The 26,784-nt window shown below is 30.5% G+C and overlaps 3 protein-coding genes across 3 annotated transcripts; 2 read left to right on the top strand and 1 right to left on the bottom strand.

Moving 5' to 3' along the window:
- The first annotated feature begins 6,489 nt into the window (after nucleotides 1–6,489).
- LOC21402053 (patatin-like protein 2) lies at nucleotides 6,490–11,067 on the top strand. The gene is made up of 7 exons (XM_010114345.2): nucleotides 6,490–6,625; nucleotides 6,764–6,954; nucleotides 7,558–7,828; nucleotides 8,139–8,291; nucleotides 8,560–8,877; nucleotides 9,268–9,443; nucleotides 11,010–11,067. Exons 1-7 carry the CDS (start codon nucleotides 6,509–6,511, stop codon nucleotides 11,065–11,067), a joined length of 1,284 nt encoding a protein of 427 aa, XP_010112647.2. The 5' UTR covers nucleotides 6,490–6,508.
- Nucleotides 11,068–12,417: 1,350 nt separating this feature from the next.
- LOC112094689 (UDP-glycosyltransferase 85A3-like) lies at nucleotides 12,418–16,421 on the bottom strand. Its single transcript, XM_024176240.1, has 4 exons — nucleotides 16,191–16,421; nucleotides 15,931–16,101; nucleotides 12,667–12,909; nucleotides 12,418–12,516 (listed from the first exon to the last, which is right to left on the bottom strand). Exons 1-4 carry the CDS (start codon nucleotides 16,419–16,421, stop codon nucleotides 12,418–12,420), a joined length of 744 nt encoding a protein of 247 aa, XP_024032008.1.
- Nucleotides 16,422–18,998: 2,577 nt separating this feature from the next.
- LOC112094692 (beta-amyrin synthase-like) lies at nucleotides 18,999–24,155 on the top strand. Its single transcript, XM_024176243.1, has 15 exons — nucleotides 18,999–19,205; nucleotides 19,396–19,485; nucleotides 19,589–19,786; nucleotides 19,948–20,032; nucleotides 20,395–20,561; nucleotides 20,692–20,883; nucleotides 20,974–21,087; nucleotides 21,682–21,801; nucleotides 21,918–22,040; nucleotides 22,135–22,233; nucleotides 22,457–22,513; nucleotides 22,644–22,841; nucleotides 23,076–23,249; nucleotides 23,770–23,934; nucleotides 24,036–24,155. The coding sequence occupies exons 2-15, from the start codon at nucleotides 19,399–19,401 to the stop codon at nucleotides 24,153–24,155; spliced, it is 1,899 nt and encodes a 632-aa protein (XP_024032011.1). The 5' UTR covers nucleotides 18,999–19,205; nucleotides 19,396–19,398.
- The last annotated feature ends 2,629 nt before the right edge of the window (nucleotides 24,156–26,784 follow it).

The raw sequence follows: 26,784 nt of genomic DNA, 5'->3' as shown, positions 1-26,784 counted from the left end.
CTTCATATAGTGAGTGCATAAACTGACTTGCCATACTAACTGTGAATGCAATATCTGGTCGGGTGCGAGATAGGTAGATTAGTTTTGCTACCACCTTCTGGTACCGAGTTATATTCACAGGATTTCCATCTTTGGTATCTCCTAGCTTCTTATTAGGATCCACTGGAGTATCGGCAGGTCTGCACCCACTCATTCTCGTTTCTTTAAGAAGATCAAGAACGTATTTTCTTTGTGAAACAACAAATCCCCCTCTTGAGCGAGCAACTTCCATTCTAAGAAAGTATCTTAGAGACCCCAAGTCTTTAATTTCAAATTATGAAGCCATACTTCCTTCAAACGATATGTTTCAGTAACATTATCCCCAGTAAGAATAATATTATCCACATACACTATCAAAATTTCAATCTTCCCATCATCGGAGTACTTTATGAACATAGTATGATCACTTTGAGCTTGGTCATATTCCTGATTTTCTTTGGATCAAGTGAATTGTTCAAACCAGACTCTTGGAGATTGCTTAAGCCCGTACAATTATTTTTCAACTTACACACCTTAGATCCAAAGTGTTTGTCAAATCTAGGAGATGGGTCCAAATAAACTTCCTCTTCCAACTCTCTATTTAGAAAAACATTCTTCACATCTATAGCACCCTTTAATGCTTTTGTCTTTGTTTTTTTTTTTTTTTTTTAACGTTTTTAGCTTTTTTCCTTTCTTGTTAATTTAGAGCTTTTTTTATTTTAAATTGAAATCTTATTTCTTTTATTTCGTTATTTGAATCATTAAATATTGTTTTCTTCTAATTTGTTCCTTATTCTACTATAGTTTTCCTTTTTCAATGACATTCTCAACTACTATTTTACTCATAATTATTGTTTCTCGTTGATTTTTTTAAACGTGTTTCTGTTAAAGAAGAAATTAGTGCAATCATCTCAACTACTATTTTTGATAATACTCCATTAGTAATTATTCTCACAAAAGTTCCTTTTCGAATTATCTTTCTTTTATTTTTACTCTTTATTTTTAATTAATATCTTTTTAACTAATATAATTACTTAATTCAAAAATATTAATTAAAAGTAATAAGTAAAAGTCTAGATTCATGCACTGATAACTTCAATAATTCTTTCTAAAAGAAATGCACGCCTTCACACTAGTACTAAATAAGCACCAATTAGTGGGCACTTGTAATTCATGGAATTTAAATAGGACAAATTGGACTTTTTCTTTAAATTTTTTTGAAGGGTGGTTCTATTCACACTTTTTTTTTTACTTTTCACACCCTCATCTAACTACACACTTCACATAATTTTTAAAAAATGAAATTTTTTTTTACACATTCCTATTATTCTAAAATTACCCCTAACTACTTTTATAAAATCATTAAGGATGATTTTAGTTTCTTCTTTTCTCTCAAGTTGGGATAGGTGTCCTTAAAGTATGAGATGTAATAAGGATATTTTATTATTTGATTAATAAAACAGTTTATTCATTATTTATGTGCATGCATTATTGAATACATTATAAATATCATTAAAAATTATGCGATTATTTATGTAATCTTAAATATTGTATATAAGTGTTATATATGAGAGGATAATATTTAAGGATAATAATTGAAACGATATTCGTAATGAATTTAATTGAAGTTTCAGAATCTTTTAATTAAAACATTACTAATACATGTCGTTCCTATTAAGAATGGAATGATGTTATCCGCATCATTAATATAGAAAGATATTAAATGAGTGTATTATGCAGAATGAGATTATGTAAAACTGGGACACAGACACAATTTGATTTTCTGATAATTTTCATTAAGTATAGAAAATTAAATTTGAGTCTACTGATGGTTATATATAGAATGATCTTAATCCCGAGTTATTAGTTGACTCCTAGTTATGAATTCATGTTCTTTGACTTACTCGGTACGGATTTTGAGATTCTAAATCGTATTCCTTGTATCTTGGAAACATGATGAAATTGATAACCGGGAATGCTAATATACAAGATAGAATCCTTTCATTCCTCTTTGAAGAAACAGATAAATAATTTCATTGAGGGTTGATTCGGTACTTGAATAAGTAAAGAGCTCGTATTCATGAATGTGTTTTATGAATATACTACTCATTAGAGAATCATTGGTACTCAAGGATAAATATGTAATTAGAGAGGTTAATAGATTTTACCTAACTCTAATTATGAATTATTTATAGAGGATTGATCTGTATGTGGTGAGTATATCAAATGGATGCTTCAAGTTCTTAGAATTAAATTATATCTATAATTTCGAGAGTGCAATTCTAAGTTTTTTGTGGAGTAACTTTAAGAATTAATAGAATTAAATAATTAATTAAAGAGTTTAATTAATTATTAATTTTATTAGAGCTCAAAATTATAGGTCCATAAGTCCCCCCGTCATCATTGTATTATTTGCAAGACAAGATGAATTATCAAGAATTTATTTCACTTGTGAATAATTAATTGAGAATTAATTATATATTAAATGATGTGATTATTTAATTATTGTGTCACATTGTGGTGGGACCACAGAGGATTTGTGACATCGGGATTTTAGTTGCTTGCTCTCCAAGTAATCCAATTTACTTGTTCGACAATTTTTTCCAATTAAATTCAATAAGGAAAGTAGATGTTACTTTAATTGAAATTAAATTTAAGCTAAAATTAGAAACTGGATTAGGAAGGAATTTTCTCCTTCCTTCCTAGGAGATGGCCGGCCACACCTATAGCAAAAAGGGAAGCGATTTTTGTTACCAAAAGAAATATGGAAACTATATTTTTAATTAGATTAAAAATATAGTAGTTGCCAATTTCTATTTTTCTTTGCCTACAAGCAAAGGCTTCTCCTAATTATCTATAAATAGGAGACAATAGAAATTGGAGAAGGTTGATTGATTTTTCTCCCAATTACCCTAGGTTGGCCGAATTTCCCATGAAAGATAAGAGAAGAAAATTTCTTCTAATTTTTCCAATTCTTTCACATACATGCGTTGATAGTGAAAGGATAGAAAATAAGCGAGTGAACATTCCGATAGTTATACCTTGAGCCCACACTCATCGTCTTGTAAAATCAAGGAGTAGACGAGGAAGGCTTAGGTGTTCTAAGAAAGCTTTTGAAGCAAGGAACGTTCGTTAGCCAAAGACCTCAAGTTATCTTCCTAATTGTTAGCAATGTATCTTTTGTTACATAATAATAAGATTAATTTATTTTGGCATAAATTAATATAATCTATAGCATATTTAAAAGATTTTGTAAAAATGATTTGTTATACAAAATCCGTATCACCACACTTCCGCACTTGAAAACGTTTCGAAAACTAACACTCTCCAGCCTGACCCACCTCTTTATTCTTCACACCTTTTCTTACTACACACTCCATATAAATTAATTTATTATTTTAATATTATCTTTTTGTTATATCTTTTTTTTTGGTTGAAACTTGAGGCGTAGTGGATTTTTTATTTTTAAGTTCAATAGGGAAAAAACTAAAAATAATAAATAAGAAAGGTAAATAAAAAATAATTAAAAAGTGTGAACATATGAATGATAAAGTGTAGTACGTTTATGTATAGAAGTTTATATATTTATTTTGTTTTTGTATTAATATTTGTTCTAGTTCTATTTTTAATTCATTTAGTTCACTTGCCTAGATAAAGTTAAGTTACGATAATCACAGTATTTAGCAAAAATTTAATACCAAATCTTTGTAAAGACGATACTCACTCATCCTTTACTATCAAAACTTGACACCGTGAACAATATTCAATTAAGGGCTTGTCACTATTTCACGCATCATATTTAATTCTTCTTATAGCACAATTCAGAACTTGTAGTTAGTGCATTCAGATATTAGGTCAATTTGTAATGCCTCTCAACATTATTGACATTATGCTACATTATTATAAGGAATGAGATAGAAAGATACAACAAAATTAGGAAAAAGATTTTTCTAAAGTTTTATGAAAGTACGTGATATAAAATAGACAATTAAATTTATTTATGACGAAAAAATTCAATAGAAAATTTGAGTGTAAGTTCAATTTTAGTAACGGATGAGTTGAGAAAATTTAATTAATTATTAGCTAGATTAAATTTATTTATGACGATAAAATTGAATAGAAAATTTGAGTCTAAGTTCGATTTTAGTGACGGATGAGTTGAGAAAATTTGATTAATTATTAGCTAGAATAATTACTTGCTCTCTCAAACAAACATAAACAGTAACAACAAAAAGCAAATCCTGTAAAAGGAGGAAATACTTAAATATGATGGGTGAAATAGTGACTAATGTTTTGTGCACATGGATTGTTGGACAAAAGATGGGATCAAATAATCCAAATTGTGGTCCATGAATTGAATGTACTGCAAAGTGTCAATTCAGCCAACCGCTTTGATTATTAACCACTTTAAATAGATATTTGCTATCTATCAAAATTTTGTGTCCATAAATTTTAATTAAAATAATTAAAAAGTTATTTTAATTAATAATTTTTTTTTTAATAAATCACTCCAATCATACTCTCTATTTTAACTAAATATAAATTATTTTAATATTTATTAAATTTAAAATTTGAATAATTTTATTTAATTTAAAAAAATTTTACATTTATTGTGGTTTGGAAGAATAAAATAATACAAAAAATGAAATGGTTAACCACTCTATGCTAGCTATATTTAACTAGTATGAAAAGTATTCTCTAAAATAGTTAATGGTTGGAGTGGATAAACCTAAAATAGAAAAAACTAAATCATTTAACTATTTTAGTTAACAACATAAAATGACTAATATAGTTAAAGTTGCCCTAAAACTGACGTCTAGCGCAAGTTAACTAAAGCTTTGTTTTTTTTTTTTAAAAAAAAATAAAAAAATAAAATTAGCACAAAAAAAAGCCTTCTTTGGAAAGCATGAACCTCAGCATTACAATTACCATACATGCATGTAAAACCTTTTTGAGAAAACTTGGAGAACGTTATCTCATGATTTCCCATAATTAAAAATGAAGTTTGGGTATTTTTTTTTTTTTTGCTTTTTGTTTTTTGTTTTTAAAAAAAGCACCCCGGGCGGTGGTCACAAACCCTTTTCTTTCTTGGAAAAAAAAAATTGTGTATGATTATAACTAAAGTGGTCTTGATGACAAAATAAGCTTTTGTGATAGCCTCGTCTAATAATATCATAAAGATAATCAGTAACAAGTACAAGGTACTCTTCCATCCAATTTTAAAAAGAAAAAGAAAAATTGAAGTTGTTACTTAAATTATTTTTACTCATGATAAATTAGTAACAAATGATTTTAGGTACAATAAATTAATAGTTATTGCTAAGTACCGTTTTATTTTGAGAGTTTTTAGTCATTCAGAGAGAACTAAAAATTCTTGTGATTGTATATTATCAAAAAAAAAAAAAAAATTTCGTGTGATTAGTGCCTACGACTAAGAACTCCCCGCTGGTAAAAATTTTAATATGTATTATGTATGGCTAATAATTTATTAACTGTTTGTTGGAATTACAGATTGTGTTTAATTTTCTAATGCTATAACTAACTTGCGAAACAATTTTATTTGTCACCAAAGGTACAATAGTAGTGATAGTTAAATCACAAAAGTTTGTTAGTTCAACGAAATTTTGATGTACGGCTGAAAAGAGAATTGCAAGTAAATACTTGCATTTTTGTAGTGTTACTTAAAAAGGTAATTTCTACGGCAAAACCCTCCCTAAAAAGACTTATTGGTGGAACCCTCAATTTTAACCTTTAAATTAATTTTTCAATGATTATATATGTATAGATTCGTATTAAAAATTTACAGCGCGCCATACATAACTACTCATATTACAAATCGGACCAGTTAAAAATTAATCCAATGGTTAAAAGTAAGGATTCCACCGGTGGAGGTCTTTTTGGAGTCTCACGGTAAAAAATGCCTTTAATTATCGAAATTTTTGATCTCATACAGAGTAATGAATAGTTTTTCATAGAAGAGTCTATGACTAGAGACTTCATACATAAAATTTACCGGGTTATGATCATCATAATTAAATTGGGAGTAAAAATAGATTCCAATTTCTCTCTGTTTCTTAATTTTTGATCCTCCATATATGGTTTCTGCACTATAGCATATTATTGGCTGTTCTTAATTTTGATCTCGTAATAACTATAGACATTTAGTTATTTCGATCTTGGACAATTGATTTTAAGGCCTATCCAATCCCGAACTTCATTCTATAAAAGGGTATTAAGGCAATTTCCCCCCTTTTCCCCAGTTAGTTGATACTTTTCTTTTATATATAAGTGAACTGTGTTTTTTTTTTTTTAAATTTACTAATCCATCCAAAAGCTTAAGTTGTTAAGAGGTAGCCTAACAATAGTATAAAGATATACGTCTCGTAATTTATTTATTATGCATATAGTACACAATTAGCATCTATAAATAGAATGCTTCCTCAATTGTTATCCACAACAATTTGTAAACTTGCATTTGTTATTCCGCACTATGGCAATGCTTGCAAGAGAGATGGAAAAACCAATTACCGTTCTCAGTATTGATGGAGGAGGCGTTAGAGGCATCATCCCAGGGGTTTGTCTTGATTTTCTTGAATCTGAACTTCAGGTAGATATATTACATGCCCCAAAAATTTTACAATATTTATTATAATCACACATACATATATGTATGTATATATGCAAATATGGATATCATTTCGCTGAAGGATTAATTTAATGATAAGGTGTTCGTATCTATGTGCAGAAACTGGAAAAAGACCCTAATGCCAGGCTTGCGGACTACTTTGATGTCATCTCAGGGACTAGCACTGGTGGTCTTATTTCGGCAATGATATCAGCACCCGGTGACGACAAACGGCCTTTATATGCTGCCGAAAAGATTGTGCCTTTCTACAAAGAGAACTGCCCAAAAATTTTCCCAAACTCAGGCAACTGGTGAGTAATGGGGAAGACATTGACCGAACTATTTGTTTTTTTCCTCCCCAAAGTATCTGTATTAAGAATTTGTTTTCATTTCATTTGTCCTTTACAATGAAAAAAAAATTGAAAAAAAAATCGACAATACCCCACTTGTTCGTTTGGTTCATGCGTTTGAAACTATTTTTTTTCTCATAAAAAATTTAAATAAATAAAATTCCTGCAAATGAGTTTTCTCATAAAATTTAAATTTAAAATCAAAATAACTGACTCAAATGCATGAACTACTAATGGGAGAAGGTTTAACAAAACTCCACTTGTATCTTGGTTTTTACTCACTAGTTTTTATGTATTGTCTTTCTGATCGATAATTTTTTTTATTTTTTATTACAAAACTTTCAGAAACCTCATTCAACAAATTTCCTGGCATTACGGGTACTAGAGGTGATAGTATTTACTGACTCCTTGTCTAGAATATATATGCAATGAATTTTAGATGCTAGTGTGCATGCACTTTTTCAGACTAAGCATGCATGTCATGCAGACCAGAAAATTAGTTTTTTGGACGAGACACTTTGAACTATTCTTTTCTCAAACACTAATTTGTTTAATCATATATAGGTCCGAACCAAACAAAACCTTTGCCGGGGAAATGCTACTAAAGATCACAGAAACTTGGGAGGAGATTGGTCAGACGTCAGTCACAGAAGCATATGATGCAAAATTTGAGGAAATTGGAGGTGTGAAAAAACCATACTATGATGGTAAATACCTTCATCAATTGGCAAAAAAAATTCTTGGGGAGAAAAGGCTGCATGATACCCTGACGAAAGTCGTCATTCCTGCATTTGACATCAAGAAGCTCTCGCCTGTTGTCTTTTCCTCTTACCAGGTGATTATTCTGTATAATTAATGGAACTTAAGTCATTAATTTAGGGAGCTTTTGATAGGACTAAAAACAAAATTGTCGACAGTTATATATTTTCAGTCTTTAGATCTGTATTAAAAACTGTCTCTTTTATATATATTTTTTTAATCTAATGTGATTTTGACATGATTTAGCGGGCAAAACTGACACTATATACATATTATCTATATATATATATGGTATTTAATTTAAATTTATGAATTAATTATGATGTTATGTATTACACTGTATACATACATATATATAACTGAATATTGGATATAATATCGTGCAGGTGGATAATGATCAGAATAAATTTTTGGATGCTCTTCTCTCAGATATTTGTATTAGCACCTCGGCTGCACCAGTTTACCTTCCTGCTTATGAGTTCAGCAACGAAGGTGTAGAATTCAATATGATTGATGGTGGGGTTGCCGCTAATAATCCGGTAAAATTCCATAAATTTAATTAATAACAATATATAAGAAATAACAAAAATACAGAAGTGATCAAATAATAAAGTGTTATGCTTGAGTTAAATCAGAATAATGGTAGGGTAATCAACACTATATGGTATTAAGTTTATAAAATTTAGTATAAATACACTTTGACTTCTAGTAATTGCATTAAAATTTAGTAATTCTTTGATTTAGCTAATTTATACGTGATATTTATTTTCCGAATTGTTTGATGAAAAAAAAATTTAAAAATTCCAGACTGTGGCTGCTATTACCGAAGCAGTGAAAAGAAGGTCGGAAGACATTGAGAAGGATGAGAAGAAATTGGACGTCAATTCATTTCGTCTTGTTGTACTCTCATTGGGAACATGTCAACACAAGACCGAGAAATACAATGTTAAAATGGCTAATAACTGGTGGGCTGTTAACTGGTTGATTAACCCCTTATGGAAATTCTGGAAAGCGGATCATCCTTTACCTGAAATCCTCTTTGATGCAAACTCCGATATGATTGATTACTATTGCACAATGTTTTTTGAATCCTTCCATAATGCTGAGAATTTCCTTCGTGTTCAGGTAAATCTATTTGTGAATATATATATATATATATATATGTAATATCACATGTCGTGAGTAGTCCGTGTTTTTAACTGTTAGATCTAATAAAAGATTTAAAATTATATCAAAATAATAATAACAAATATGCAGAATAAATAGTTTTTAAAATAGATTTGATGACTGGTGAAAAATGTAAATCTCATCTATTAGTTGTTTATTTTTAAGTCCAACCGTAGACTCTCCTATGACATTCAAAAGCAATGTGTCTATATATATATATATATATATCCAAAAATCCTTGGAAATATGTTCTTTTGCTTATTACTGATTTTCCTTTCTTGGATTTTGTAAGTTGACTATTTGTTAGTTTCTATCTGTTATTTAGTAATTAACCTTATTAATAATTAGGACGACAAATTGCCGGAAGACCTTGCTGCCATGGATAATGGTTCCCCTGCGAACTTGGAAAAATTGGAGAAGTATGCCAAAGACTTGTTGAACAAGCCTGTTACATACTTCAATCCTGTTACCTTCGAACGTTCTGAGGTTGATACCGCTGAAACCTATGCAGAAGCACTCAAAATGTGAGTTTGACTTCCCTATCATTATAATATATATATATACACACACACATATATACCTCTAACCTCTGATTAGTTAGAAGTTACATTTTAAGAAGAGTTAAACGACAAATAACATTGCACTAAATCTTAGATTATAATAAGCTTGGACTATATTATACATTCAACGTATTTCTAGCTAGTTCTCTTTTAACATTTTCTATTATAATAATGACGCTTCACGTCATATATATGATGCGTGTGTCTCGGTTAATCTATAATCTATAATCTATAGCTATATATATTAGATGAGAGCTCCTATTTTGATAAAGTTATCTTATCTTATTCTTATTTTGTCATATTCTCTTTTTTTTTTTCAACTTTTAAAAATTTTTCGTTTCTCTTTTTTTTTTCCCCCCTAACATCATATATCTTTAAATACGTAGTATCAAAATATTTTTATTTTAATTTATCTATGTTGAAATAATTTGTTTCAAATATATCCTCAATTAAATTATTCTTTTTTAATCATTTAAAAAATTATTTTATTTAAGTTACTTTTACAAATACTTCTTTTAACTAATCACCACAATAAAATAATTTTCTCAAATCCATTCATATTTAAATGTGTTTTTTCCTTCTCAGATGGAGACATTTTTTGTTGTTTGTCAAAGAAAGTTTAGGCTATATGTGAGAAATAGTATTTGAGGGTGTTGGAAAAAAAAAAGAAAAAAAGAGTTAACTAAGGCATATTTTTATATAGCTATATTAAAAAAAAATCCTTAAAAGGCCGCATTTTTTAATAGAGCATATTAATGAAAAGAATAGTGAGGCACATTTAAGAAATTTAAAATGTATACTATATATATTATATAAATGAGAATTCCTTTTTTTACTATTAAAAAATATAGTCTCTATATTATGTCTTCATGTGCTTTTTTTATTCTTTTCATATCGCTTAAAATTTTAAAAATATTAAATTGGTGAAAAAGATTCAATAAGTTTGTCATAAATTCATATATCATACTCTTTTTGAAGGAATTTTTATTTTTATTTTTTTGCTTTCTTTCTTTCATCAGGATTTTTTGTTTTGTTTTCTTTCTTCTATGAAATTGGTTTTCTTTTCTCACGAATCAATCTAACTAATATATAATATTTATTTTAAATTTTTATGCATAAAATTACTACGCCATGATGATAAAATAATTTACAATAGTTTAAAAGTTAATTCGTTGCTTTCACTGTTTAGAATAATTAAGTACTTTGAACTTGATACAAAGATCAAAATTGATAAATATTTGTCATCATATCTTAAAAATACATAAATGTTTTTGCTACAGTGTTTTTATCACAATTCAAATTTTTTTCTCAAATTCTAACTTTTTTCTACAGTGTCTTCTGTCACATATAATTCACCATTAAACCTAAGTTCTCAAATTGTGGAAAAAAAAACTATGAGAATAATGTTATCCAACCTCTATAAAGAGCTTCACACGTGTGAAGCACGTAGCATTAACTAGTATATAAATAAAAATACAGTTTACAATTCTATTAGACTTTTGTACGCTTATCCAATTTACATGGTTGCAGGTTTGCAAAGAAGCTTTATGATATAAAGCACGGTTATCCGTTCATTGTCTCTTCTTGAAGGCATGACTAGCTGAGGCCGAACCGCCGAAGCCATAACAAAATAAGTTTATTGTTATAATAAAGCTCGACAAGGTCTGCTGTTTGTCGAGTTCATAATACTTATATATATATATATATTATATACCTGTGTGTATGATAGATATTTCCCTTTCAGTTTGGGTACACCAATAAACTAACAGGGCTACTATTGTACGTTGGATTTTAATGAAAGCCCCAGAGCATGTAATAAAGTACGGTCATGTATGTGTGCATATATATATATACACACACGCGCGATCGTTGAATGTGTGATTGCATATTATTATAAAATTATTGTTGATCTACTTTTTAACGACTTAAATTTTTGTGATGAATTGATAAATTAACATAATATTAAACGGGATATTTCAGCTTGTTCTTCAAAGCTAAGCTTATCTACTAGTACATAGTCAATCATTGATCTATTGGAGCCAATCACTGATTGACTGAACAACTTATACCTATTCCTCAACTACAGTTGTATTGGTTTATTCTTCAAAGCTAAGCTTATCTTGTTCTCTTTGGTCCAGATGTGCATTTGAATTCAGCCAATCAATATTTAGGGAAAAAAAAAAACAATCAATCAGTATTTCTGTTTCACTTTAGACATGCCAAAAAAAAAAAAACCAAAAACTGATTACATATATTCAAAGTATCATATACCTTAAATATTCCTTATTCTCTTCATCTCCACCAGCGTCCATTGAAGGCGAGAAGCAATGTTCTGAGGCGGCGGCTAAATGAAATGGTACGATGTCGTTTTAAGTAAAACCTGCTACTAGGCTTTATTATGGGATCTTTTATTACATCACAGTATCAAAACGGCAACGTTTCTCTCGCTGCGTTTTAGAAATAGATAGTAATAAATGTAACCCTGTATTTTATTGGAACCCTGCTAAACAGCCCTGGAGAGCTTCGGCATGGGGTGGGCCCCATCTGGCCTACACAAGGGCACGGGGTTCATTCCATGCGTATGGGAAGCTGTTTGGCTTGTTTCATTTTATTGACATATGATCATAAGAGTTGGTTAAATTTTTAATGTGAAAAGACTAAAAAAGAGAGAATAAATTTTATTAATTCTCTTTAAACTTTGTCATTGTGTCAACATGCCTCTGAACTTTAAAATGTGTAAATTGTGTCCCTTTAAATATCTCAGGATTCGATACACCGCCTCAAGATGTTCTTCATATAGTGAGTGCATAAGATGACTTACCATACTAACTGTGAATGCAATATCTGGTCGGGTGTGAGATAGGTAGATCAGTTTTCCTACCAACTTCTGGTACTGAGTTATATTCACAGGATTTCCATCGTTGGTATCTCCTAGCTTCTAATTAGGATCCATTGGAGTATCGGCAGATCTACACCCATTCATTCCCGTTTCTTTAAGAAGATCAAGAATGTATTTTCTTTGTAAAACAACAATTCCCTGAACGAGCAACTTCCATTCCAAGAAAGTATCTTAGAGATCCCAAGTCTTAAATTTCAAATTCTGAAGCCATACTTCCTTCAAATGATCCATTTCAGTAACATTATCCACAGTACGAAAAATATCATCCACATACACTAATAAAATTACAATCTTCCCATCATCAGAGTGCTTTATGAACATAGTATGATCACTTTGAGCTTGGACATATCCCTGATTTTCTTTGGGTTGAGTGAATCGTTCAAAATAGGCTCTTGGAGATTGCTTAAGCTCATACAGTGATTTCTTCAGCTTACACACCTTAGATCCAAAGTATTTGTCAAATCCAAGCGATGGGTTCATATAGACTTCCTCCTCCAACTCTCTATTTAGAAAAGCATTCTTCACATCTAACTGTTGAAGAGGCCAGTCAAAACTTACGGCGATTGAAAGAAGTACTCTCACAGTTATTGCTGCGATTGCTTTTCTTTTCTTGCTTTTGCCGTTTAATGCTTCTCTCTGTTTTTTTTTCCCCCTTTTTAACGTTTTTAGCTTTTTTTCATTTCTTGTTAATTTAGAGCTTTTTTAATTGAAATCTTATTTCTTTTATTTCGTTATTTGAATCATTAAATAAAGTTTTCTTCTAATTTGTTCCTTATTCTACCGTAGTTTTCCTTTTTCAATGACATTCTCAACTACTATTTTACTCATAATTATTGAAATTATTTCTCGTTGATTTGTTTTTCTAAACGTGTTTCTGTTAAAGAAGAAATTAGGGCAATCATCTCAACAACTATTTTTTATAATACTCCATTAGTAATTATTCTCACAAAAGTCCCTTTTTGAATTATCTTTCTTTCATTTTTACTCTTTCTTTTTAATTAATATCTTTTTAACTAATAAAATTATTTAATTAAAAAAATTAATTAAAAATAATAGGAAAAAGTCTAAATTCATCCACTAATAAGTTCAATAATTCTTTATAAAAGAAATGCATGCCTTCACACTAGTACTAAATAAGCACCAATTAGTGGGCACTTGTAATTCATGCAATTTAAATAGGACAAATTGGACTTTTTCCTTAAATTTTTTTAAGGGTGGTTCTATTCACACACTCTTTTTTACTTTTTACACCTCCATCTAATTACACACTCCACATAATTTTTAAATAATGATTTTTTTACACATTCCTATTATTCTAAAATTACCCCTAACTACTTTTATAAAATCATTAAGGATAATTTTGGTTCCCTCTTTTCTCTCCAGTTGGGATAGGTGTCCTTAAAGCATGAGATGTAATAAGGATATTTTATTATTTGATTAATAAAATAGTTTATTCATTATTTATGTGCATGTATTATTGAATACTTTATGAATATCATTGAAAATTCCGTGATTATTTATGTAACCTTAAATATTGTATATAAGTGTTATATACGAGAGGATAATATTTAAGGATAATAATCAAAATGATGCTTGTAATGAATTTAATTAAAGGTTCAAAATCTTTTAATTAAAGCATTACTAATACATATCATTCCCATTAAGAATGGAACGGTGTTATCCACATCATTTATATAGAGGGATATTGAATGAGTGTATTATGCATAATGAGATTATGTAGAACTGGGACACATACACAATTTGATTTTCTGATAATTTTCGTTAATTATAGAAAATTAAATTTGAGTCTACCGATGGTCATATATAGAATGATCTTAATTCTGAGTTATTAATAGACTCCTATTTATGGATTCATGTTCTTTGACTTACTTGATATGGATTTTGAGATCCTAAATCATATTCCTTGTATCTTGGGAACATGATGAAATGGGTAGTAGGGAATGCTAATATATAAGATGGAATCCATTCCTTCCTCCTTGAAGAAGTAGATAAATAATTCCTTGAGGGTTGATTCAGTACTTGAATAAGTAATGAACTCGTATTCATGAATGGGTTTTATGAATATACTATTCATTAGAGAATCAATGGTACTCAAGGATAAAGATGTAATTAGAGAGGTTAACGGATTTTACCTAGCTCTAATTATGAATCATTTATGGAGGATCGATCTATATGTAGTGACTATATCAAATGGACACTTCAAGTTCTTAGAAGTAAATTATGTCTATAATTTCAAGAGTGCAATTCTAAGTTTTTAGTGGAGTAACTTTTAGAATTAATAAAATTAGTTAATTAAAGAGTTTAATTAATTATTAATTTTATTACAGCCTAGAATTATAGGTTCATAAGTCTCCCCGTCATCCTTGTATTTTTTTCAAGACAAGATGAACTATCAAGATTTTATTTCACTCGCGAATAATTAATTGAGAATTAATTATATATTAAATGATTTGATTATTTAATTATTGTGTCACATTGTGGTGGGACCACAGGGGATGAGTGACATCGGGAAAAATCTCACCGGAATTCTAGTTGCTTGCTCTCTAAGTAATCCAATTTACTTGTTCGACAAAGTTTTCCAATTACATTCAATAGGGAAAGTAATGCTGCGTTTGGAGTAAGGATTCGTGCCATGGTTCGGATCATGATTCGTGGCTCGATACAGTGTTTTCTCTCACAAAAAAATACACGTAAACCGAGAATGGTTCTGACTCATGGTTCTGAACCCATAAACTAAACGTCCACTAAGATGCTACTTTATTTGAAATTGAATTTAAGTTAAAATTAGAAATTAGATTCGGAAGGAATTTTCTCCTTCCTTCCTAGGAAATGGCCGGCCACACCTATCGTAAAATGGGAAGCAATTTTTGTTTCCAAAAGAAAAAGGGAAACTATGTTTTTAATGAGATTAAAAATATAGTTGTTGCCAATTTCTATTTTTTTTTTTTTGTCTACAAGCCAAGGCTTCTCCTAATTGTCTATAAATGGGAGACAATAGAAATTGGAGAAGGTTGATTGATTTTTCTCCCAATTACCCGAGGTTGGCCGAATTTCCCAAGAGAGATAAGAGAAGAAAAACTCTTCTAATTTTCTAATTTTTTCACATACATGCATTGATAGTAAAAGGATAAAAAATAAGCGAGTGAATGTTCCAATAGTTATACATTGAGCCCACACTCATCGTCTTACCAAATCAATGAGTAGACGAGGAAGGCTTAGGTCATATTCTAAGAAAACTTTTGGAGTAAGGAACGTTCGTTAGCCAAAGAGCACAAGTTATCTTCCTAATCGGTATCTTTTTTGAATGGTTGCAGACAAATACCTACATAAACAAATAAACAAATAAAGAGAGGGACGAGGCTCGGTCCCGCTCCCATCTATGAAACTTTAATTCTAGCTAGGCAGATCTGACCAAAACATGATTTATAGAGATTAACAAATTAAAGTAATATACAACATGCAAGATCTTATGTTGTAATCCGTACCTTTCAGTGGTATAAGACCTTTATCAACAAGATGTCTATACTGTACGTATCCCATGAAGCCGCAGGCACTGGTCGTCCAAAAGTATGCAGATGGCACTCCAATTTCTTCCGCAGCTTTGAGGGAGAATGACATGGAGCCATCGGAAACGATGCAGCTCACCGGCGGAGCAACAAGACCGTTAATAATTGAGCTTCCGTCATTCAGCTCGGCAATAAGCTTCCGAAGGGGTTCTAGGCAGTGCTTTCTGGTGGAATCGCAGAGGGACGGGATGTCCTGCGCCGAGTCGGTGTCCGTCGGAGAGAGACCATCGGGGATTGCGGCGAAGCGGAAGCCGGGCAAGCCCTCGAGGGATTTGAGGCCTCTTGACTTGAGGAGACGTTTTGGTTGTACTCGGTGTTCACAAAGGTTATGTGAAAGCCTCTTTGGTGGAGAAGTTTGGCCAGTTTAAGCATTGGGGTAATGTGGCCTTGTGCTGGGTATGGGAGGCACACTGCGTGAGGCTTGTTTGCACCACTAATATGGAAAATATAAGACATCTTGTTTGGACGATCTTGGATTTGAAGGAGGATATCTTTCTGTCTCACCAATAAAAAATAATAAAACAAACTATCAGAAATTTGAATAACATAAGATAATATTTTCATATAAGATGATGAAATGAAAGATCTTTTTAATGTGTCACGCCGCCCCTAGGTGGCGGCTTTAGTGTAATTTAATTAGAATTAAAATCCCTAAATGATGACCAATTGGTCTTAAAATAAGGACTCCTTGAGAATTTATATACTCAGCCTATTGGTCAATTGTTAATAGGAAAAAAATTCATAAAAAGGATGAATTCATGTATTTCCTCACCATGACTGGAACTCACGTTTGAACAGTGAATCAAATGTGCAGAGAGCAAATAATACAAAGAATTAAGTGGTTTAAATATGAGAGCTATGTTCACTATATAATGAGAAAAATACATGTTTCCGTGATTCTCGAGATTCTATTTGCCATCTTCATTCCTGCCAAGTGCCAACACTCCCATGTCCAACTTTGCAGCATTTCGACTTAGGCCCTGTTCATTTCACCGATTCGAGTTCAGAATTTGAGTTTTGCTACACTAAAAAGCTCTTAAAAAAGTTACATCTAACTTTTTTACTACAATAAAAAGCTCTCATATAAAGTCATATCTCAACTCGAATTAAAAACTCAAATCAGCGAACTAAACGGGCCCTTAGTAATTTCTGTTGGGCGTCAACCTGCACGCTACTGAGCAAAGTATCATGTGGTGGAGCCACTTGAAGATGAGTGGGGGTAGCCGCCCCCACTCAATTTTTTTTTAAAAAAAAATATTATTTTTAAAAATTTTAAAATTTTACACTTAAGTTCTTATTAAAATAAATATATTTCTTTTATATCCTCCTAATAAGATAATTTGTTCAAAAAAATTTAGTATACGCTCTTATTAAAGTGAAAGGCTGGCTCCGCTAGTGATGCATGCCTGAGAGTACTATGAGAGATAGAGTGCATATATAATATAAGAAAGAAACATGCTTGAATTTCTTGAATTTTCCACGAGAAACTTATAGGGTGTTTGATATGAGGATTCATGTCATGATTTGAATTATGATTTGTGACTCGCTGCAGTATTTTTTCTAATAAAAATATACGTAAATTGAAAATAATTTTAAATCACAGTTCTGAATCCGTGAACCTAACGAGAGCTTAATATTAGTTGCCTAACAGATTAATTTTTTATTTTATGGTTCTTTTAGGCATAGTGGATTTTTTATTTTTAAGTTCAATAGGGAAAAAACTAAAAATAATAAATAAGAAAGGTAAATAAAAAATAATAAAAAAGTGTGAACATATGAATGATAAAGTGAAGTCAAGTCCCTAGTACGTTTATGTATATAAGTTTTCATATTTATTTTATTTTTGTATTTATATTTGTTCTAGTTCTATTTTTATTTTATTTAGTTCGGTTGTCTAGATAAAGTTAAGTTACAATAATCGCAATACTTAGCGGAAATTTAACACATAATCTCTATGAAGATGACACTCACTCATCTTTTACTATTAAAACTTAATACCGTACGTTTGCCCGCAAACAATATTCTATTAAGGGCTGGTCACTATTTCACCCATCATATTTAATTCTTCTTATAGCACAATTCAGAACTTGTAGTTAGTGCATTCAGATATTAGTTCAATTTTTAATGCCTATCTACATTATTGACATTATGCTACATTATTATAAGGAATGAGATAGAAAGATAAAACAAAATTAGGAAAAAATATTTTTCTAAATTTTTATGAAAAGTACGTGATATAAAATAGACTATTAAATTTATTTATGACAAAAAAATTGAATAGAAAATTTGAGTCTAAGTTTGATTTTAGTAACAGATGAGTTGAGAAAATTTGATTATTTATTAGCTAGATTAAATTTATTTATGACGAGAAAATTGAATAAAAATAAATAGTGTTATATTTTATAAAATATTGTTAAGTACGCTAATTTAAATGTAATTTTTATTCTTTTGGAGTTATTTTTAGGGAGATTTTCTGATACGCTGGTGTATCAGAAGGTCAAGTTTTTTCAACTATTAAATTTGCGTATTTTTTTATCTTCATGTGATTTTATGCATATTTAACCGTTAGAAAACCTAATCTACTGGTATATTAGTATATCAAAGAAGATCTCTTATTTTAAAAGTAATATTTAGTGTTTTCATAAGCGATAAATTTATTTTAATTTATTCATACATGTATGTGAATCTTTTTAGATGAATTATTAAGATAGTATTATGTAGAAGTTCTTCGCCAAAAAAAATTAAAGGGGAATCTTTTTACTGGGTATTGGTTTATTAACAAATAAGTTATTTTACTAATTTTAAAAACTAAGTTATGTTCACGCATCTTGTGTATAAATAAATTGAATTTACTGAAAATATAGCTTACAAATTTATTATAGTTATTTTAAGTGCACGTAAAAAAGCTTACAATCTCAATTTTAACCCCATCCCCAAAAAAAAAAAAAGATTATTTACAGAAGATTAATTGATTTGCTATAACTAGTGTTTTGAAATTTATATTAAACTTTTGTAGTCTTAACTATATATACTTCCTTTACACTATTGATCCAGTTCTTGAGAGAAAAGGACTTCAAACAAACAATTCCTCCTGTTAAGATTGAAGACGGTGAGATTATCACATATGAAAAGGCCACCGCTGCATTGAGGAGGGCTGTACACTTCTTTTCGGCATTGCAGGCTAGTGATGGGCATTGGCCCGCTGAAAATGCAGGCCCACTGTTCTTCCTCCCTCCTTTGGTCAGTGAGTTATTATTTTTTTATTAGAAAAAAATAAAAAATTTATTCTTAAGAATACACGAGTCTAGACATTAATCTCTTATTTTTTATAAATACCATTTTATTAGTGTAATTATTTCTTTAATTTGAGCCTAGTAGCTTTCCATTTTGACAACATTAATTGATACAAACTTTGTCGTTATTTGTATAGGTCATGTGTCTATACATCACAGGACACCTTAATACCATATTTCCCGCAGAGCATCGTAAGGAAATTCTTCGCTACATATACAATCATCAGGTATTGCATGTATTTGTTGTTTCTTTAAGTATGGCGTAAAAATATTCATTTTGAAATTTAATTAGCAATATGCTCACTAGTCCATATAACTTTCACTGTTTAGACCGAAGATGGTGGGTGGGGACTGCGTATAGAGGGCCACAGCACCATGTTTTGCACAGTTCTGAGCTACATTTGTATGCGAATACTCGGAGAAGGACCCGATGGCGGTCGAGACAATTCGTGTGCGAAAGCAAGAAAATGGATTCTTGATCATGGCGGTGTAACACACATACCCTCTTGGGGAAAGACATGGCTTTCAGTATGTTTAAAATTAAATCTCATAAAAATATAAATAAGTAATATTATATATATGTGTGTGTGTGTGTGTGAAGCAAGCAAGCTTTTGAAAGTTCATGGATATATAATATATTACAAATATAAAAAATGTTAATGTCCACTAATTTGTATCATTCTTTGTAGATACTTGGTGTCTTTGATTGGGCTGGAAGCAACCCCATGCCTCCTGAATTTTGGATTCTTCCTTCCTTTCTTCCTATGCATCCAGGTATACATATTATCTTATTTCATCAGTTTGAATAAATTGATCTCAATAATATTTAGGATATGCATTCTTATTTTCATACTTCTTATGATCATTTTCAGATGCTTTTCATCTTTTATTTGAATGAATAAATATTACAAATTCGGAAGAATTATATTCTATATCTTAACTTGGTAAAGATGCAAGGAATGAAAATGAAATGTATCATATATATATATATATATATGTAATAATCTATAATATATATGTGTCTAAAATTCGTCGACCATTCTCCTTTTGTTTAGAGAAGAGAAAGTTTTCACATGTCACTATTGTTTGCTTAATTTTGTAAGTCCTGACCAATTCCTAATTCCCCCAAAATGCAGCTAAAATGTGGTGCTACTGTAGAATGGTATACATGCCAATGTCATACTTGTACGGGAAAAGATTTGTTGGTCCAATTACACCTCTCATTCTACAACTGAGGGAGGAACTTTATACTCAACCTTACAATGAAGTAAATTGGAAGAAAGTACGACATCTTTGTGCAAAAGTGAGTAGAGATTGCAATAGCCAAACTAATGATCTATATTGCGCATATATACCTTTGTAAGTTTGCACATGCATATATATATATATATATATATATATATAATGACAACCATTATATGATCTTATTATAGGAGGATCTATTTTATTTTCACCCTTGGGTACAAGATCTACTTTGGGATGGTCTATATATTTTCTTCGAGCCGCTTCTTTCTCGTTGGCCATTAAACAAATTGATTAGAGAAAGAGCTCTTCAAGTGACAATGGATCATATCCATTACGAGGATGAAAATAGTAGATACATTACTATTGCATGTGTGGAAAAGGTAACAGAGCAATGTCTGTTTTACGTTGTACAAGACTACAAACTATACATCTTTTTGGTGCTCATAATTAATGTTGCTTATGTGAACTAGGTATTGTGTATGCTTGCTTGTTGGGTTGAAGATCCAAATGGGGACTATTTTAAAAAGCACCTTGCAAGGATTCCTGATTACTTGTGGGTTGCTGAAGATGGAATGAAGATGCAGGTAATTCTATTCACTACTCTAATATTTCATTTAGAGCATAGCTATAAAGCATCGGTGGTCTGAGTACCATCCACTAATAAAAAGTGATTTTCAGTGGAACCCACATGTAGAGTCCACTATTTATTAGTGATCGTGCTTAGCACTGGTGGTGCCTCTAAATATCTTTCTTTCATTTATAAGGTTTATTGTCAATAATATATCCATCATTACTCTCTCTTTCTAGCTTTCAATGTGCTTGTTAATTACATATGTCTCAGGTTTGCATGCACTTTTCTTGATAAATTCACTAAGGAATATACCAAAGTTTGAATAGTATTCATAATCTTAGGCCCCATTCATTTCGTTGATTCGAGTTTAGAATTCGAGTTTTACTACAGTAAAAAGCTCTCACAAACAGTCACATCTAACTTTTTTGCTTCAATAAAAAGCTCTCACATAAAGTCACATCTCAACTCGAATTAAAAATTTGAATCAGCGAACTAAACATGCCCTTAGTGTTAGCGCGCATGCCGTAGAGCAAAACTCTTGCATGAATAGAACATGAAACAACAAGAGTAAGAATGCAACTAATATTTTCAAATAATTAATCTACAGAGCTCTGGAAGCCAGGAGTGGGATACTGGTTTTGCCGTTCAAGCTTTGCTTGCTAGTAATCTCACACACGAAATTGGACCAACTCTTGCCAAAGGTCATGACTTCATAAAGAAATCTCAGGTTTCATCCTTTCTTTAATAAGAAAGTTAACATCTATAGCACCATTTATCAAAATCATTCATTTTTCTAATTAAAATGGCTAAGAAGGGTCTAATTTCTATGCATAACATCATCAGGTGAAAGAGAATCCTTCGGGCAACTTTAAAAGTATGTATCGCCACATCTCTAAAGGATCATGGACATATTCTGATCAAGATCATGGATGGCAAGTTTCTATTTGCACCGCAGAAGGTTTAAAGGTAACTTAATTAAGTCAATCCTTAAATTTAGCTATATATATTCAATTCCTTTTTTTTTTTTAATATATCTAACCCAATCCTATACTTTATCTAGACTTGCCTGTTGCTCTCTTCTATGCCACCGGAGATTGTTGGTGAAAAATTGGAACCTAAGCGACTCTATGATGCTGTAAATGTTATACTTTCTCTTCAGGTAAGTAATTTTTTTAATAAAAGAAATGGATAGCTCACTCTTAACTATGACTTATAGTTACGCCTATAAAATATATCAATCATTTGTCTGGTGAAGTGTGTGAAAAATTAAACTATTTAAAATGTTGCATTTTTACTTCTTCTAATCAATGGCTGAAGCACAATATTAAATTATATATTTGTACAAAAGGGCCAATGATGAACTTAATTTTCATTGATGACAGAGTAAGAATGGCGGTTTAGCTGCTTGGGAGCCGGCAGGAGCACAAGAGTGGTTGGAAGTAAGGACTTGGATAATCTCTAGTCTATATATTTGTTGACATCCCTTATTTGAGTGAGTTCTTTTAAAATAACAACCCTTGATTAACCGATATTTTTGTTCTATAATCTTTTAATATGGTTTAAACTCAGGTACTTAATCCCACTGAGTTCCTTGCAGACATTAATATTGTCGAGTACGAATACGTAGAATGCACTTCAACAGCAATCCAAGCACTGGTTTTGTTCAAGAAGTTGTACCCTAGACACAGAAATATGGAAATTGAAACTTCTATAACAAATGCTGTTGGGTTCCTACAGGACATACAAATGCCAAATGGCTCATGGTACCCTTTTCTGCTACTTACATGGCAGTGAAATTAAGAGGGTGTTTGGTATGAAGATTCGTGTTATGATTCGAATCATAGTTCGTGGCTCGTTACAGTATTTTCTCTCACAAAAAATATACGTAAACTGAGAATGATTCTGAATCCGTGAACCAAACGTCCACTAACTTATTGAACATATATTAATTATAATATGCTATATTTTACATATGCTTATTGAACATATATTAATTATAAAGGTAGCTGGGGTGTTTGCTTTACATATGCCACATGGTTTGCTTTGGGAGGACTAGCAGCTGCTGGCAAGACATACAATAACAATTCTACCATTCAAAAAGCAGTTGAATTTTTACTCACAACACAAAGAAATGATGGGAGTTGGGGTGAGAGCTATCTTTCATGCCAAAACAAGGTAACAAGAACTAGTAACAAAAGTAGAAGTAGAATCTAAAAGCTATACGTACCACCTTTTATAAATAACTTAAAAAGTGTATTAGATTTTGTGTGAAGTGTGTACTTTTTGTAACATTTTACCAAACACCATAATTACATTATTTATTTTGTGCGAAGTACTTTTAAGAGCTATAGAAGCAATTCCAAACTCATCCATATTTTGCAAACTATAAAGTAGAAGTCGAAGTAGAAAAATACTACATAATAAATAGATTCTTAATTAAATGGTTTTTTTACATATAAAAAGTTTTTGTCACTACGAGCTTTTATAGTAACAAATTGGAGCTCTTATTTATCTTATGAATTTTGATTATATAATAAGTTGTGCTCCTTAAACAGAAGATTATGACCCGTTTGTAACTACTGTTTAAATCCTTTTGTTATAGTGTTTTCCCTCACAAAATTTAAACTTTTGTTAAAATATTTATGTTCAAACCTAAGAACCAAATGGATAATTGTTTTTGTATTTGGTTATGCAGGAATACGTACCTTTTGAAGGAAATCGATCTAATTTAGTACAGACTGCATGGGCGATGATGAGCCTAATACATGCTGGCCAAGAAGAAAGAGATCTAAATCCTCTTCATCGTGCGGCAAAGTTGATCATTAATTCTCAAATGGATAATGGTGATTTTCCACAAGAGGTAAGATAACCTCATTTTGTTTTTGTCTTGAATATATTTTTATTATTATCTTTTCAATTGTTTACTTATGAAATAGTTCTTCAACCAATTTATTATGGCAGGAAATGACGGGAGGTTTCAAGAGGAATTGTATGCTACATTATGCAGCATATAGAAACATCTACCCACTTTGGGCGCTTGCAGAATACCGTAGGCAGATTCCACTACCTTCCAAGGCATGAGTCAAGCACACATATGATAAAATGATATTTTCCAATTTACACATATTTTTCTTTTATCTTTTCGAAAGAATTGGCCGTTTGATTCGATTTTATATTAATTTTATTATCATATCTCATATACCATGTTTAGGAAAATGTTGTACATTAAAAACAAAAAAAAATGTATAAATACTATACAAAATATAAAAAGAATATCGATTATGTCTTCTTCTTGCATTATTATGCACATCTCCATTTAATTCGATCTACTCTTGTGTTTGGCCAGGTTTGACATTACATAATTTATCTTCTATTACCTTTTTTAGTCGTTCAGTCTATAAGAATAATCCTTCTGCCACAAACGACATTTTCTATGAAACAAATTCAGATTAAATACTCCCTTACAATGATGCGTGGCAACAAAGTCACTTCCATTTTCTACGGAATTTATTGCTTATTTGGTTTGAGAGTACAAACTATGTGGTTTGAACTATAATTTAAATTTTATGAGAAAAAACACTATAGCATAACTTTTTAAATTTAAAATTTTTGTTAGAGAAAATATTATTTGAATCAAAACTAAAGTAGCTTGAACTCTCAAACCAAACATGCACTTAACGTTTTGGAACCGCCTCTACTTGTTGCACCAGCCAAGAAAAACTTGTTAATTTTTATTATATATATTTAACATATTTCTAGGAATATAGTTAATTATATTATTTTCTATTTTTGAAAAAGAAAAAAATCATTACCCTAAAAAAATCAAATGTTCGTTGTAATTATGGTTGAGAAAAGGTTTATAAATAGGGTATTTTCAATGGTTTGGTTTGATTTCAAAATCTCCAAACCTATCTATAATTAGTTTGGCTGTGTTACACCTAGGTTTGGTTTGGATGTCTAGCCTTAGTCCATAAATAGGCTAAATTAAAGACGTGAGTATTACTATTTTAGCCGTAGAATATTAATATGACTTTTGTAATAAATTAGATATTTGATAATATATTTATAACAATAAATAAAATTGAATTCTTATCACGACACATCATTAAATCTATATAAATATAACCATTAAAAACTCGTTCGCTATATAAATATTATGAATATTTATGAATATAGATGTGAGTTACGTCGATCCCTTGGCACGTAGCTGACAACTCCACTCACTCCCTTGAGATAATCTCAATAAACGTGGCCCATGCCTGCATTAATTATTAGTCTAATTCTTATTTTGTCAGAGTTTTTATGTATCTTCATATTGCTTTATGGTTTAACATTCTTATATAAAACTAATCAATAAAGCGAACGCATAAAATCGGACCAACTAGATTTTGTTGAGGCACCCCTATCGATCGATAGGAAAAAAAAAAAAAAAAAACTAAAACAGAAAAAAAATTAAAAACTAAAACAAAATCCCGGCCACCAAAACTAAAGAGGAAGATAAAAGAAAGAAAAAAAAACATAAAAGATTTAATGCGAATGCATAATGTACATATATAAACATAGAAAAATATAGAGACTTTAGTTGTAAAATGAACTACCAACGAATTGCACGTAAGTACAAATTGTAATTATAAAATCTAGTGAATTAACGTATATTGTTAAATCTCCTAAAATCAAGAAATTGTCTAATTTGAAAATTGCTACAAATAAATTCAAACTACTAACAAAGATAACTATATTCAAAATGTTAAAATTTCCTGATATGTCCCTAAAAATGGAGCTCCAATGGGGGATTCTAATCTTGAAATGTAATAGACCAAACCAGTATGGATGACTCTAAAGACTTTGAGGCTCTTTTTTCTTTGACTTATCACTTTTTTTTTTTTTGCTTTTCCCTTTTTTTTTTTTTTGAATTTTTAAGAAAACAAAGATTTTTTTTTTGAATTTTTGAGAAAACAAAGATAAATGGAGACAGTTGCATAGCGATGACAATCGTCGAAAGTGCATGAGCAATAATCATCAAGGGTGCAGAGGAGCAAATCATTGAGAGCGTCGGGATATTAGGAAATATGAACGAGAACTGCCGAATTTGGAGAAAATTCCTTATTCGTTCCACTAACTGAGATCTAAAACTTTTCTGTTTTGATCAAGAGCTAATTCGGCAGTTCATTAACTCGTTTACACATAGACACGTTTTTACGTCAAAAGGACCATTTTATCATGGTTTTATTTTCTTGCTGGTTTCTTTAAGTCTGAAAAATTCAAACCTAATGACTTTACTAAAAGTAAGGAGATAGTCTAAATAGTCGTGTCATATAAACTTATTTTCATGCCAAGTTATAAATCTTATGCCATATGTACATAAAGTTTTGCATTTTCTAAGAAAAACCTCAACTGAGTTTCACCAAGTTTCATGATTTAGACTTAATCCAACTGAAGCTCACACTTTATAACTAAATACCATCACATAGTCATCATCAATATAAACATTCTAGATCTAACATATTTCCAAAGATCTCAATATCCATAAAGAGTTTCATTTTCCAACATAATGACACCAAGGATACAAACTTTTCTTCAAAAGTTCAAACTTTATACCTAATTGCTCATGGTGGGACTTTCTTCCCTTCTTTGATTCCTGAAGCTCCTTGGATCCTTTTGAAATCTTGATCCTCTTCTAGGAAAAACAAATTTTTAGAACCTAATCTAA

Source organism: Morus notabilis, unplaced genomic scaffold, assembly GCF_000414095.1.
Source record: "Morus notabilis unplaced genomic scaffold, ASM41409v2 Scaffold176, whole genome shotgun sequence".
Classification (NCBI taxonomy): Eukaryota; Viridiplantae; Streptophyta; class Magnoliopsida; order Rosales; family Moraceae; genus Morus; species Morus notabilis.
This window is presented reverse-complemented; position numbering and strand designations above follow the sequence as displayed.